Source organism: Chionomys nivalis, chromosome 1 (assembly GCF_950005125.1).
Source record: "Chionomys nivalis chromosome 1, mChiNiv1.1, whole genome shotgun sequence".
NCBI classification, from domain to species: Eukaryota; Metazoa; Chordata; class Mammalia; order Rodentia; family Cricetidae; genus Chionomys; species Chionomys nivalis.
The window spans coordinates 181,170,465-181,183,495 of NC_080086.1; the positions used below are offsets into that span (position 1 = coordinate 181,170,465).

The window sequence follows — 13,031 nt, forward strand, 5'->3', positions numbered from 1 at the left end:
AGCAGGGCATTAGGCATTTGCATAATACAATTGATGTCATTTCTATTATTGGTATTCTATTATTAATAATATTAATTATATTCTAATTATATAATATTCTATTATTAGAGATCCCCTTTGGATATCAGTATGCTGAATTCTCAGAAAATTAGGAAACAACCTTCCTCAAGACCCAACAATATTACTTTTGTGTATATACCCAAATACCCATGTACCACAAGGACATGTGCTCAACTATGTTCATAGAAGCTTTGTTTATCATAGCCAGAACCTAGAAACAGCCTAAATGCCCTTCCACTGAAAAATGGATAAGGAAAATGTGGTAAATTTATACAATAGAGTACTACACAGCAGAAAAAAATGACAACTTGAAATTTGTAGGCAAATGGATGGATCTAGAAAACCTCCTATTGAATGAGGTAATCTAGACAAAGAAAGACAAATATCATATTTATTCATTCATAAGTGGCTTTTAGACATAAAGCAAAGAAAACCGCCTACAATGCACAATCCCAAACACCCTAGACAACAATGAGGACCCTAAGAGAGACATACATGAATCTAATCTACATGGGAAGTAAAAAAAGACAAGACTTCCTGAGAAAATTGGGAGCATGAGGATCATGGAAAAGGGTAAAAGGGGAGGGGAGAAGAAGAGAAGGGAACAGAGAAAAATGTATAGCTCAATAAACTCAATTAAAAAATACAAAAAAACAAAAGAATTTGTTCTGCAAATATAGTGGTTATAAGAATATTTTTAAAAAAGATTCTGTGATGAATCTATAGTGTTCTGAGGCTAGTCACTGACTGGATATCCCCTGGGTACCACAGATTAATGATCAAAGGTCACCTATGCAGGCAACTGTGCTAGGAGTCACAGCTCTGTGAAGACACGCATACCTCCACATATGAGGACTCACAGGAAGAAAATACAATCAATGAAAAGTTGAAGAGTCAGGGTCAGTTCTAACTAACTCAATATAACATTGAGAATATATGGGAAAAACCCATATCAAAAAGGGTTCACTTGCTCTCTCTTGTTAGATTTTCACATTATACCTAGGAATTTTGTGCTTTAGGAAAATGAAAAAAATTGTAGGGCCCCAAATTTTTGTTTTAAACTTCCTTATATGAAGTGTACTCTGTTTTTCGGTTTCCAAGAATAGCGTACATGCCTAACATGCAAACAACAGAAGAACAAATCTTATAAAAAATTATTAATTCTTTTAACCTCAGCTTTTGATTGTATTCTATGTGGTAATTCAAATGAGTATCTTTCTATGGATTCCTTTATTTGGTTAGTTTAGAAGCAGGATCTTAACAGCCCATGCTAGCCTAGAACTCACTATGTAATACAGGCTGTCCTCATATTCATGGCAACCCTCCTGCCTCCACCCTCCAAGCGCTATAGTTATTGCCACGAGGCGGCACACCCCATTCTGACTGTGGATTTTCTACATGGGTTGTGAAGTCTATGTCCAACTGTTATATGATGAGTCTCTAAAGCAGCCGGAAGCTTAGAATGAGTTCATTCTGCCTGTCTGAGAGGGGCGCTTCTATGTCAAGAAGCATAGAAAAGAAATGAACTTCCATGTGCTGTCTATTCAGGGACGGTCCTCAGTGGTTTCAGTTCCTAGGGCACTAAATGAATTCACACTGCTTGCCATTTCAGCCATGGGCACACGTCATTGTTTTGCTTGTGTAAATCTTCCCTATTCTGTCACCAGGAGAGAGGAGGGAAGGGCCATGTCCAAGTGAAAGATGGAGAGCAGGCTTGCAGAAGAGGAAACCAGCGTTGCCATTTTTATTGCTTCTGTCCTAATAACAACGTAAAAGAGAAGTCTCATTAAACTTTATTGTCTGCCAAATCTTGCAGAATCCAACCTTTACATAGAATGGGCTTTGTGCTCGAAGCTGTCTCATGCAAGCAAGCTGTTCACTGTGTGTTGTGTTTTATGGCCAGTGCCCTCGAGTTTGGTGCCAGAACCTCAATGGTCCTCTGTTCTCTTGCCACATTTGGTTTGAGATTGATGGTGGCCACAGTGCAGAAACAACCAGTGTTTATTTTGGAAAGCAAAAATTTAGAAAAAGTTCTTGTATTAACTCAGTCAAGAGACTTGACATCTGTCTGCCCCCCCCCATTAGTTTTGTCGTTTCTATGCCCTCAGCTCCTATCAGTACTCCAGCTAAAACCTGTCAATAATATTAACTGTTTCAGATGATATATTTCTTGAAAACTTATTTTACTTCCATTTATTTTATACCATAAAGGATATGAGATAATGCTAATTCATAGTGGGTGGCTTGAACTTTGCCTAGTTTTCTGAATTTTATGAAATCATAAGAATAGAATGCATACCCAACCTACTTGCTACTTTTTGTATTTTGTGTTTCCAAGCAATTATTAAAAATAGCTAGAAAAAATAAAATTGAACAATATCTGTGGCTAAAGAATTTTTAAAACTCACTTCTACAGTTACTACTTTTTATTTTTGCTGAGGTAGCTCTGACTCTCCTTCAACTTGCTTTGTAGACCAGGTTGGCCTTGAGCTTATAGAGACCCACCTGTCTCTGCCTCTCAATTGTTGACATTATTTTTAAATTTAATTATTAATAAAAATTTATCTGTACATATGTACGCTGCGTGCATGTGTGTTCAGTGTTCGCAGGTGCACGTACACACGTTCAGGTGCTGAGGTCAGAGGAGAGCTGATGTCCTCCTCCACTGACCCCTTCCTTGTTCCTTTTGGACAGTATCTCACACAGAGTCTGCAGACAGGCGTGTTCTGCTGGGTTGATGCCCTTAAGCTCCAGGGGTCCTCTGCTCGCTGTCCTTCCTCCCACCTCCTGAGCGCTGGGGTTATAGGCACACGTGCCCACATCCAGCCTTTCCTGTATAATGGAGATCTGAGCTCAGGTCCTAATACTCTGCAGCATGGCCTCTTATACACAGAGCCATCTCTCCAGCCTGATATTACAATTTTTAATAAAATTTCAAAATTACCCTCGTCTCAGGTCATGACTTTGAGGGAGAGGGGTCGAATGACTCTTTCACAGAGGTTGACTAAGACTGTTGGAAACCACATACATTTACATTATCATTCATAACAGTAGCAATATTACAGTTATGTAGTAGCAATGAAAATAATTATGGTTGGGGGTCATCACAACATGAGGAACTGTATTAAAGCGTTACAGCATTAGAGATGAAGATAACCTCTGTTTTCGAAGCTCATACGCACGTCTTCTTTCTCTATCCTAGTTCTAGATCCCCATGTCAGTTGCGTGAATGCCTGGCTTGTTGGTGTGAGCTTAATTTAGTCTCTAAGCAAGTAGAAATTAAAATGGTATGTTTCAGCCTTAGCACACTCTGTGCGCATGTGGTGTTGTGTTGTCAGTGTGCTGAAGGTTATAGATTCATATATGTGAGTGAGCCTTTACCTGTCTGCTTGAACTTCTATCTTGATGGTTTGTTTTGCTTTGTTCCGTATCTCTAGGTGCCGGTACAGTGGTCAGATATGGTTACTTTGAAAGCCAGAATGACAAATTACGGCTTACCCAGGTATAGATGGCTTACACATGCTTGGAATTTTTTTCAGAGAGAGGTAAGTGCTGCTATTCCTGGGGCTTGAAAGCAAGTTGTCAAAGCAGGTGTTCAAAGCGTTGATTTTGATCATTTCTGCAGTGAAAACTGAAGGCTGGGTATCCGCCTTCACTGGTGCCGTTCTTCCCCTGCATGCCTCAACCCACTCCCTGATGTCTTTTCATATCTGATACAGTCGTTCACCTTCACTCCTCTGGTCCACACGCGCTTCTTCAGAAGTTGTTTTGCCCCGCTACGCTGAAGTTTCCTTTTCATGAGTTATTTAATAAACAGTTAAAGTTTTACTTAGAAATTTCTCTTTTAGGATTATTTTACTGCTTTCAGAGTTACCAGGGCTTTAAACGTTGCTTCAACATTTTAAAAGGTTGCTTCCACTTGTGCATTTTGTTCGGATGAATATCATCATCAACCAGCCTGTTTTTTCCCTAGTCAGGATGTCTTTGGTTCAAATCCCATCTCTGTTACTTATTATCATTTCACTTAATTCCTTAAACCTCCATTGCCACACCTGTGACATAGGAACAATACAGGTACTCAACCTCTTGAAGTGTTGAGGAGGAGGAAGAAGAGGGAATGACGTCATCGACTTGATCTCAGTTAGCTTCTGCTTGGTAACAGTGACATTACAAAATAGACTTCTGTTTCAAAACTGTCTTATATTTCATCCAAGTATTTTAAATGGGAACTGGTTTCTGGATGTTTCAACACTGAATGACTTGAGATTAATCTTGCATCTTCCTTCAAACCAGCTCTCCTAAGTGTTTTCCTTGTGATTGGAATGACATTTCCAGAAGACCCTGTGTCTTAGTTTACTTTCTTTTTCTTGCTTTGCCCCATGAAGCATTTGAGGATGAATATCTTACTGGACAGCCAACCCTGTCCGTGCCTGTAGCAGAGGTTCAAACCTAGGACAGTCTCTGAAACCTGGCTTTGGGTCACAGTTGCTGAGATGGTAAAATTATCAATGCCCCACAGATTTCCTGTTATTCCATTGTTTCCTGACTTTGTTTGTTTGTTGCATAATTATAGTAGAAACAACACAATGGGAAGACATGTGGAGTACCGGGGCGTTTATAGGAAGCCCTGTTCAAGGGGCTGTCCTGGAATGGATGATACAAACTACGATAAACCAGGTTGAGAAACAACGACCTTGCTTTCCTCCTGTGGGGCTCTACCTCCGTGAGCTGTGTACATGCACTGCAAACATTTCACGCTAGTTCCCTTGGCCTGGTCTCTCTTATCTTACAAGGTTCGTTTGCCTAAAAAGAGTGGTGAATACTTCCGAATATGTGGAACACTTTCAAAGCTCTTTCTATTAGTCTGATAGGGCTGTCATGGTTGAGTGTCACCGACAGGATCACTTAGGGCAAGTGTTTGTTCATTTGTCTAGAGGCTAAAAGCTCAAGATTAGCAGTATTGATTCTTTTGAAGCCTCTTTCTCTGGCTTGTGGATGGCCTTCTCCCCGTTCTTGTTCGCTTTGTCTTGACTTTATATGTGTCCGTGTTTAATTTTTATCTTCCCATAAGGATGTTACTCGTGCTTAATTATGCTCCTGACGGTGGTCTTCTTTGGCACTAAAGGATCTTTCACCATAAACAGTCACATTCTGTGACGCGAGGGCTAAAATTTTAACCCATAAATTTAGATGGAGAGCGACAGCTCAGCCTAGGATGCTTCTCTTCCACAATAGATCATGGACCAGGAAATTACCTGGTCAGGTTTTAGCCCTCGAAGCCCCTCATTCCTTGTGCATGTGCCACAAACGAATGGATCTTACATAATTCTTAGTGACACTTACTAATATCTTCTTTAAAACCCCATTTTAAGAAATGTATTTATTTTAACCTGGTAGTGGCTGTATAAGATTTGGAATCACAGTTGCTGCCATAGGATTTTGGAAAATAAATTCGTCCATCAAGGGTCTCGGTTAATTTACATGTAAAATAGGGATTCCATGGTATTTTCTACGGCTTGGCCTAGTATCGGCTTGGAGTGGAGCATTCCTAGCAGGTAGTGGCAGAACACAGATTTTTACTGGGGTAACACCAAGTTTACCTCGAGGAGGTTCAGGAAGCCTCCGTACAGATCCACTGTCCTCTGTTGGGTAGGCAAGACAACTGCATAGAAGACGGATGCCAGTGACTCCTTAACAATGTTGGCACTGGGCGCCGAATGCTGAAGTTATCTGGGAAAGCCATTGCTGTGGAAGTCTTCATTTCCTGGCGAAGTCAGATAAATGGACCATTCCACCGAGGCTGTCAAGTCAGCTCGAAAAGGCCTCATGTGGCAAGGAAATGCAGGAAAAGGTCTTCTCTGGGTAAAAGGCTTTAAAAACACCGACCTAACAATGTGATAGTTTACAGCATTCAGAAAGGGAAGTCTTTTAATTGTGTGTTTTATTTTCAGAATTCCCAATGTTTGGGTCAGTGTGTGACGACACCAGAATCGGTCTCTCGGTGACACTTATTTGAAACTTGCAGTGCTTAGGACGTGCCTTAGCTGTGCCCATGGCTTTAAGACAATACAGAAATTATTTTTAAACTTTCTCAAAGCTCTTAGTGTTAATGGCTCTCAATGATTATCATTCAAAGTGCTTTTCCGACACCCTTTTCCTTTTTAAGTCATAAGCTCTTGAATCATAAGCTGTTTAGGCAGAGAGAGTGAAAATGCACCGAATACACTGAATATTTTCCTCGCTTGCTGTCACATGAGGAATTCAGAATTCTTCCAAGTTTTGAAATGGCTCGGGATTGTGACATTTCATGATTCAGTGTTAATCTTGAGCAGAGATTGGTCTCCTGGGCTATGTAATTTGCATACCCATCACTCTTGGCAGGGCTCTTTCCTGTGACTGCCCATATTCCTTCCTTCTGACTTAGAGAAGAGGACTTCTCTCTTATCCAAGGGCAAAGCTCTCCTCAGGAGAGCTATCTCTTCTCAATAAGTCTGCACCTGCCTTCAAGCAGTGTTTCTAAGCCTTCATCAAATTAACAATCTACGGTTAAGTACAACAAAACGCACTCTTCTTCAGCATAGTTTAGAGAAAGGCAAGCTTACTTAAGTCCAACTACATTCAAGCTAAGCACAGCATCATTTTTCTGCATCTATATAGGTAAGATATAATAGTTTATCAAGAAATCTATCCTACTGGGTAATAGTAAGTTGGATAAATTATTTCCAAAATTTTTCCCTAAGACTGTCTTTTGACCTTGGTGATGTGAGCTTTGGTCATCAAGTCATTCCATAGAATTTGTAGAAGTTTTTATCACAACAGTTCAATTTGCTGAGTGTTTACACTAGTGAGGGATAATAAAGAAAATGATTCACTACTTTCTATTGACTAGAAGGTAGTGATAATCGACATTCAGTTACTGAATTTGTAAGTTTGTGTGTGGAATCTGTCATTACTATAACCATCTGCAGAAGATTCTAGAGTTGGAGAGTGAGACACTGTTTGCTTTTAGGAGGGGTGGGTGTTGCTGTTCAGAACCGTCCCATTATGCGATGCTGACTTTGATATTCCTTTATGATGTGCCTGTCATCAAGACAGTATGCTCAGGGAGCTTTAGCTAACACGCAAGTTCGACCCCGATGATTACCAACGTTTAAGAAATCTACTATCTTATTTCTCATAAGTTAAACAAAAACTCTTGTGTAGTTCCTAAGTGTGGACTGCTAACTCTTTTTCAGTTTAAGTGCTGTGGGGTAGTGTACTTCACCGATTGGCTGGAAATGACAGAGATGGACTGGCCTCCAGATTCCTGCTGTGTTAGGGAATTCCCAGGCTGCTCCAAGCAGGCCCACCAGGAAGATCTCAGTGACCTTTACCAAGAGGTAAGACCATGTATGCTTATCCATACCATGGACAAAACTGCCCAAAAGAACCTTCAACACTGTTCTAATTAAAATTTCACTTTCTGTGTAACTCTTTAGACCTGAAGTTCTTCTCTGATGTATGCAGCAACAAGAAAACAAAATGAAAAGAAAATATCACTAACCCCATGTTAACAGAGGCGAGTGGGAAAGACCTAGCTCTATCATTAATTTAATTTAATTTTATTCTTTAAAAAAATAACCCTTCCCATTGATTAGATTTTACACTCTTATGCCTAGAGCCAATTTCTATCATGTTCTAGGGTTCTGTTGAAAGTAAACATGTGCGGATTATGTGGCTGACTGGATCTGTGGGAAGCCTAGGCTGTGCAGTTCCTGGGCAGACTATTTTAGGGCCCTGATGTAGGGGAAAGAAAATTCTCTCCGGAAAAGCCCGTGTGCTGCTCTTTGGTTCCCCCTGCTGGTGATAACTGGTAACCTCGATCTTGTTTTGCTGAATCCCTTACTGGGTTTAAATTAATAGTTTGGTGCCAAAATTTTACATAGTGTATGTTCTTCCGGGATTTATCCCAATCATAAATTGCTCTTTCTTAGGAGTTTTATGTCCCTTCATATTTAATGGTTTCACAGTCAGTAATGGAATGTCATTCTCAAATTAAAACGTAACGTTTTTCTGCAAACTAGGCTGGAAAGATGGCTCAGTGGTTAAGAAAACTTACTGCTCTTTCAGAGAACCTGGGTTGAGTTCCTAGCACCCACTTGGTGGCTCACAATCATTTATAACTCCAGTTCCAGGGAGTCTGACACCCCTTCTGAGCCCCACAGGCTCCTGAAATCACTTGTGTGTGTTTAAATTTAGGCATACACACATGCGCATGAGATTAAATAAATGAAAAAATTGAAAGTTTTACAGTAGTCACTGGCTATGAGTGATTATTTTTATTAAATTAGGCACATAATTAAATTAAAATTTCATTACTCAGCTGCAGCAAGTACATTTCTAATTGTGGACGCATTGGTCATGCTGTCATGGGACATCACTGGACACTTAGGGCTTCACATAAGTACTTAGACTGTCTATACTGCAGTGGAAATACATCCTTATAGATTATGTGTATCTGTGATATGGCTGTAATAAGGATGCATGTGTGTGTGCACGCGTGCATGTGTGTGTGTGTTCTGGGCATATCTGGGCACAGAAGTTGGTTTCAGTTGTCACTCTACTTTGCTCAACTTAAGACAGGGTCTCTCACTGACCCTGGAGCTTACTGACTTGGCTAGGCTGGTTAGCAAGCAAATCTGTGGCATCTCCCTCTCTCCGCTACCCCAGTGCTGGGGCTACAGATATGTGCTGCCATACCCAGCACTTATGTAGGTGCTGGGGATTGGAACTCAAGTTCTAATGCATGTATAACAAATAATTCCTTTACTCACTGAGCCACCCCCACTCCCACCCGCAGCATCAGGACTTTTAAGATATATGCCTCTGGTGTACTTTAGGAGAGAATACATTTTTTAAAACACCACACAATATTGTACATTCATTTTTTTAAAGGCTACCTACAATGTCAGTTGTGGAGATACATAGTTTATACTGCGTACTAATTGATGTGAATTAATTTCAACATAGGATTGTAAGCTAAGTGATTTGGACAACAGAAATCAATTTACGGTTCTACAGAGTAGAAATTCAAGGTCTCTCTGCTTGCAAGGTCGGGTCAGCTCCTTCCTTCCAAGGCACTGTATGCCTCTCCCCCAGTTTCTGGTCCTGTGGAAAAATTGTCCTAGTCTGTGTTTTTCTCTTCATATGGTATATTCCAGGTGTGCTTCTGTCTCCAAATTCCCCCTGAAAGGTCACCTTGGAGCCCAGCATTCTGCAATCTGGGTTCATGATCACTTCATTACACCTTCAACAACCCAACTGTCATAAAATCGCACCCTGAACTGTGAAGAGAACAGATTCAACATACATTTTTCGAGGACATAGTCTAACCTATAACCGGAATTGTTCTAACAGCTGAGTAACTCAGCTTGTTTATTTTTAAAAGAAAATAAAAAACATGTATCATGATTCCCTCACATTACTGAAAATACAGTGTTTGGATTTTACTATTTTGAACACATTATGATTAGATGTATTTGGCTCCAATGACACAAAGGACACGTCAGATACAGTTAACTGAACAAGACATCTTTGAGTCGATGTTTCTAGGTCCCTCCGTGTTGTGCTCAGGTGAAAGTCGAGTGCTGTGTTGCCCAGCGCGTATTGTAGAACGTGATGAAAGGCGACCAAGCCATTCTTTTTCTATGCTACAGAATACAGGACTCAATTATTTCTGAGAGTGTTAAGTAGAAACTACCGCAGAGTTTAAATACGTTGTAATTTACTACTGTCCATTACAAGAACAGGTGATTACAGTATGTATATATGCATAGATAAGTGAATCAAATCCTGTCAATGTTCCTAGTGTAAATTTTGCTAATTGGGAAATCAGCAAATCAGCACCGAAAATGACAGGGCTCTGGCACAGTGATGTGGCATCTGCCTTGGTGCTGATGGTTAGAACCATGGTGAAGATCATAAGACTGCAGCCCCACTGTGCAGCTCTTCAAAGCCTGAGAGTGGCTCAGACCAATTCTGCTACTGTTTCCTAATGGGAAGCTCTCCTTTGGTAGTGTGTTTTCAGGATGCCTAGAGGAGAGGTCAGAGGAGGCCTTATTGCTGTCCTTGTGCAAACTGGTAGACCAGATTAATTTAAATGTTTTCCGATCTTGATCAGAAGACTTTCAATAGTCAGCTGGTTTGGGCAGTCATCGATCGATTTCCGACACAGACCTCTGGGTAGATAGGTCGTATCAGAGCAATCTGCTTTTGCATTTGACAATTAACAACCTATGCTGATATTAGTAATGAAAACAGGATGCAGTTAGATGCATAATTGACTTTCAAAAGTGGATCGTTTAGTAGCTTTAATGCTCAAGTCTGTAATTAAGAAATAAGCATCCTGAGATCATCTAGTAGCAAAATGCGTATTTAAAAGGAGAAATGGGTGACCAAGAGCTGAGGGGTTTGGAGAATTCTTTTGAAGTTGAGAACACTAAGAGAAAATATCTTAGCGGTTTTCAAATATCTCAAAGTTTATAATTTAGAGCAGGAAAAAAGAATGCACAGTGTTGCTCCAAGGGCCAGATGTTCCAAGAAGGACATTGTGCATCAATGGGAGGAAGACCTTGCTCATCAGCATCTGTCCAATCATGAGACAGACATCTTATAAGATCATGTCTCATTACTGAAAATATTAAAGTCAAGGTCGGACGGCCACGTCACTGGGTACTGCAGCAGGGGTTTTGAAATTACCAGTGAGCCTGTACTAGATGGACTTCAAGGTCCCTTTATCTCCCATATTCTGGAAGTTCAGAGATAAGTACTGACTTTCTTCCTGTGCTCTTTCTTCATGTGTCTGAAACCAGGGAAATAAATCATTCTCAACCATCTGGTGGCCTGCCTGGTTCCCTGACCCAATAATATTTTATGACATATTTCGAAACCTGTGAAAAATGATAGGGCAGAAATATAGCAACAACTGCACATTTTTTTTGAAATATCCTTACCAGAGCTACAGTTAGATCTGGCACACAAACCCGTGAATGTCCAATAATTAGAGCGTATACACTTTAGTAAGATATAGGCTTGATAATTACACGTGCGACTATCTCTGACTCTTACTTTGATTTTGTATATCTGTGTACCCGAAATATTTTGTGATTGTCTTGAGTTCTTCATTCAGTGTAGAATGTTGTAAACAAAATTCTCTCTGATAGCTTAAAAGGGTAGCAATATAGACATGCAGCAACAACAAGAAAAAGACAATTACAGAAGGAAAAAAAAAACAGGTGGTAATAAATGCTTTGAAAGCTTTGAACTCAGTACTAGAGTGAGATGTTATCGGTGGGGGCACTTCTTTGGCTAGCATGGGGCTATCATCACAGGTAGCATTTCAACTGAAACCAACTGGAGACAAGGACTCAACTGGGCAAAGTCTGTGAAGAGTGTTTTTTGGTTTGGGAAACAAGTATCAAGGTCTGGTCAATGATCACTGGCTTCCTGGTACACCATTCTTGAGAAGTGTCTGTGTAATCATGCCCTCAAATGCTGCCTGGTAGACTTGACCTCAGCCAAACTTCAAACTCAGACTTGAAGCTGGTGAGATTTAGCTGCATGTCTCCTTCTCAGAGTTGACATTGGTGAGATCCAGCATGCTGCATGTCACCTTTTCCCCACTGTAAGTATGCAATGTTTAGGCTTGGCCTGGAGAAAACAAACAAGAGGAGCAGAAAATACATGAAGGATGTTAGAAAGTTTCACAGCGCCGGGATCCCAGACCTGCTGCCATGGGTGTGGGATTTTCTTGGAAGAACTACAAGTTAAACCTTCAAACAAACTCACTTTCAGTACCTTGTGTGCATTTTGCCGCTGAGTAGTAGCCAAAGCTGCCATCGATACTTTCAGGGGCTTCGTTAGGGAGAATAACTGTAGTCTTCATCTCAGATGGGCACCAATCAGGCCCTTCTAGGGAACCCAAAGGCTCTAGAGCTCCATCTCAAGAAAAACAGATGACGCCAACCAGGCTCATAGCAGCCCTACCTCAGATAGATCCACTCAAATTGTAAAGCAAAGAGGGACAGAAAGTCAAGTGAAACATGTCTAGAGACACATTTCTATGTCTTGTAGTTAAAGGAGAGATGATTGCTAAAATACACTGACTTCTTCTCATGAAAAATAATGTTCTCAGTGATGCAGTGCTGTGTGTAAGACAGTATAGATCGAGACCCTTCACGTGGCAGGGTGCCTTTGGGATATTTTCCCTTTAAACCCTTAGACTTTCTATATTTCATGTGTTGGGTATAAATCCCAAATAGTCAATGATTTTTTTTTCTCCCTGGCAAAATTATTATTGCTATAAACCATGTACAACTTTAGAACAGTGGTTCTCATCCTGTGTGTCACTACATCATTGGGGTCAAACTACCCTTTCGCAGCGGTCACCGATCAGATGTCCTGTCTATCAGACATTTACATTACAATGCCTAACAGTAGCGGAAATGCAGTTATGAAGAACCAACAAAAATCATGTTATTGTTGGGGGGGTCACTAAAGCATGACAAACTGTATTAAAGGGTCACAGCGTTAGGAAGATGGAGACCTAGGAGTAGTTGAGAACCACTGCTTTACGTGATAGTTTATTTCTTCCCCCACTACCACCTCTGAATAAAGGAAGTTAGAAAGGGCAGCAATGCAGAAGTGAAGATGTGCACCCCTTTCTGTTCCTTGGCCTTCAGGACACAGAGAACATGGCCAAAGACTATTGTGTATAGATGAACAAATCCAACATGGACCGGGGACCAGGAGCCAGGGCTTAATTAAGGAGTGGGTGAGCATCACTTAATGGAAAGTTACTAAAAGGAAACCTTAGGAGCAAGGGAGATTCGAGCTAACAGGAGCCAATAGAATTCTTGCTGATGACAGACCAATGCAATCAGACTTTCATAAGGGGACAGGGGGTGAAGGATGAGATATGAAGAATGGGGGAA

General features: G+C 40.7%; 1 protein-coding gene across 3 annotated transcripts in view; it reads left to right on the plus strand.

The window, feature by feature from the left end:
• The window catches only part of Tspan12 (tetraspanin 12), a 101,642-nt gene that overhangs the window by 70,389 nt on the left and 18,222 nt on the right, over positions 1–13,031 (plus strand). For all 3 annotated transcript variants that reach the window (XM_057790612.1, XM_057790630.1, XM_057790621.1), the window contains exons 7-8: positions 3,498–3,605; positions 7,296–7,439. In XM_057790612.1, coding sequence (XP_057646595.1) covers positions 3,498–3,605; positions 7,296–7,439 — 252 coding nt within the window. The remainder of the gene's footprint in view (positions 1–3,497; positions 3,606–7,295; positions 7,440–13,031) is intronic.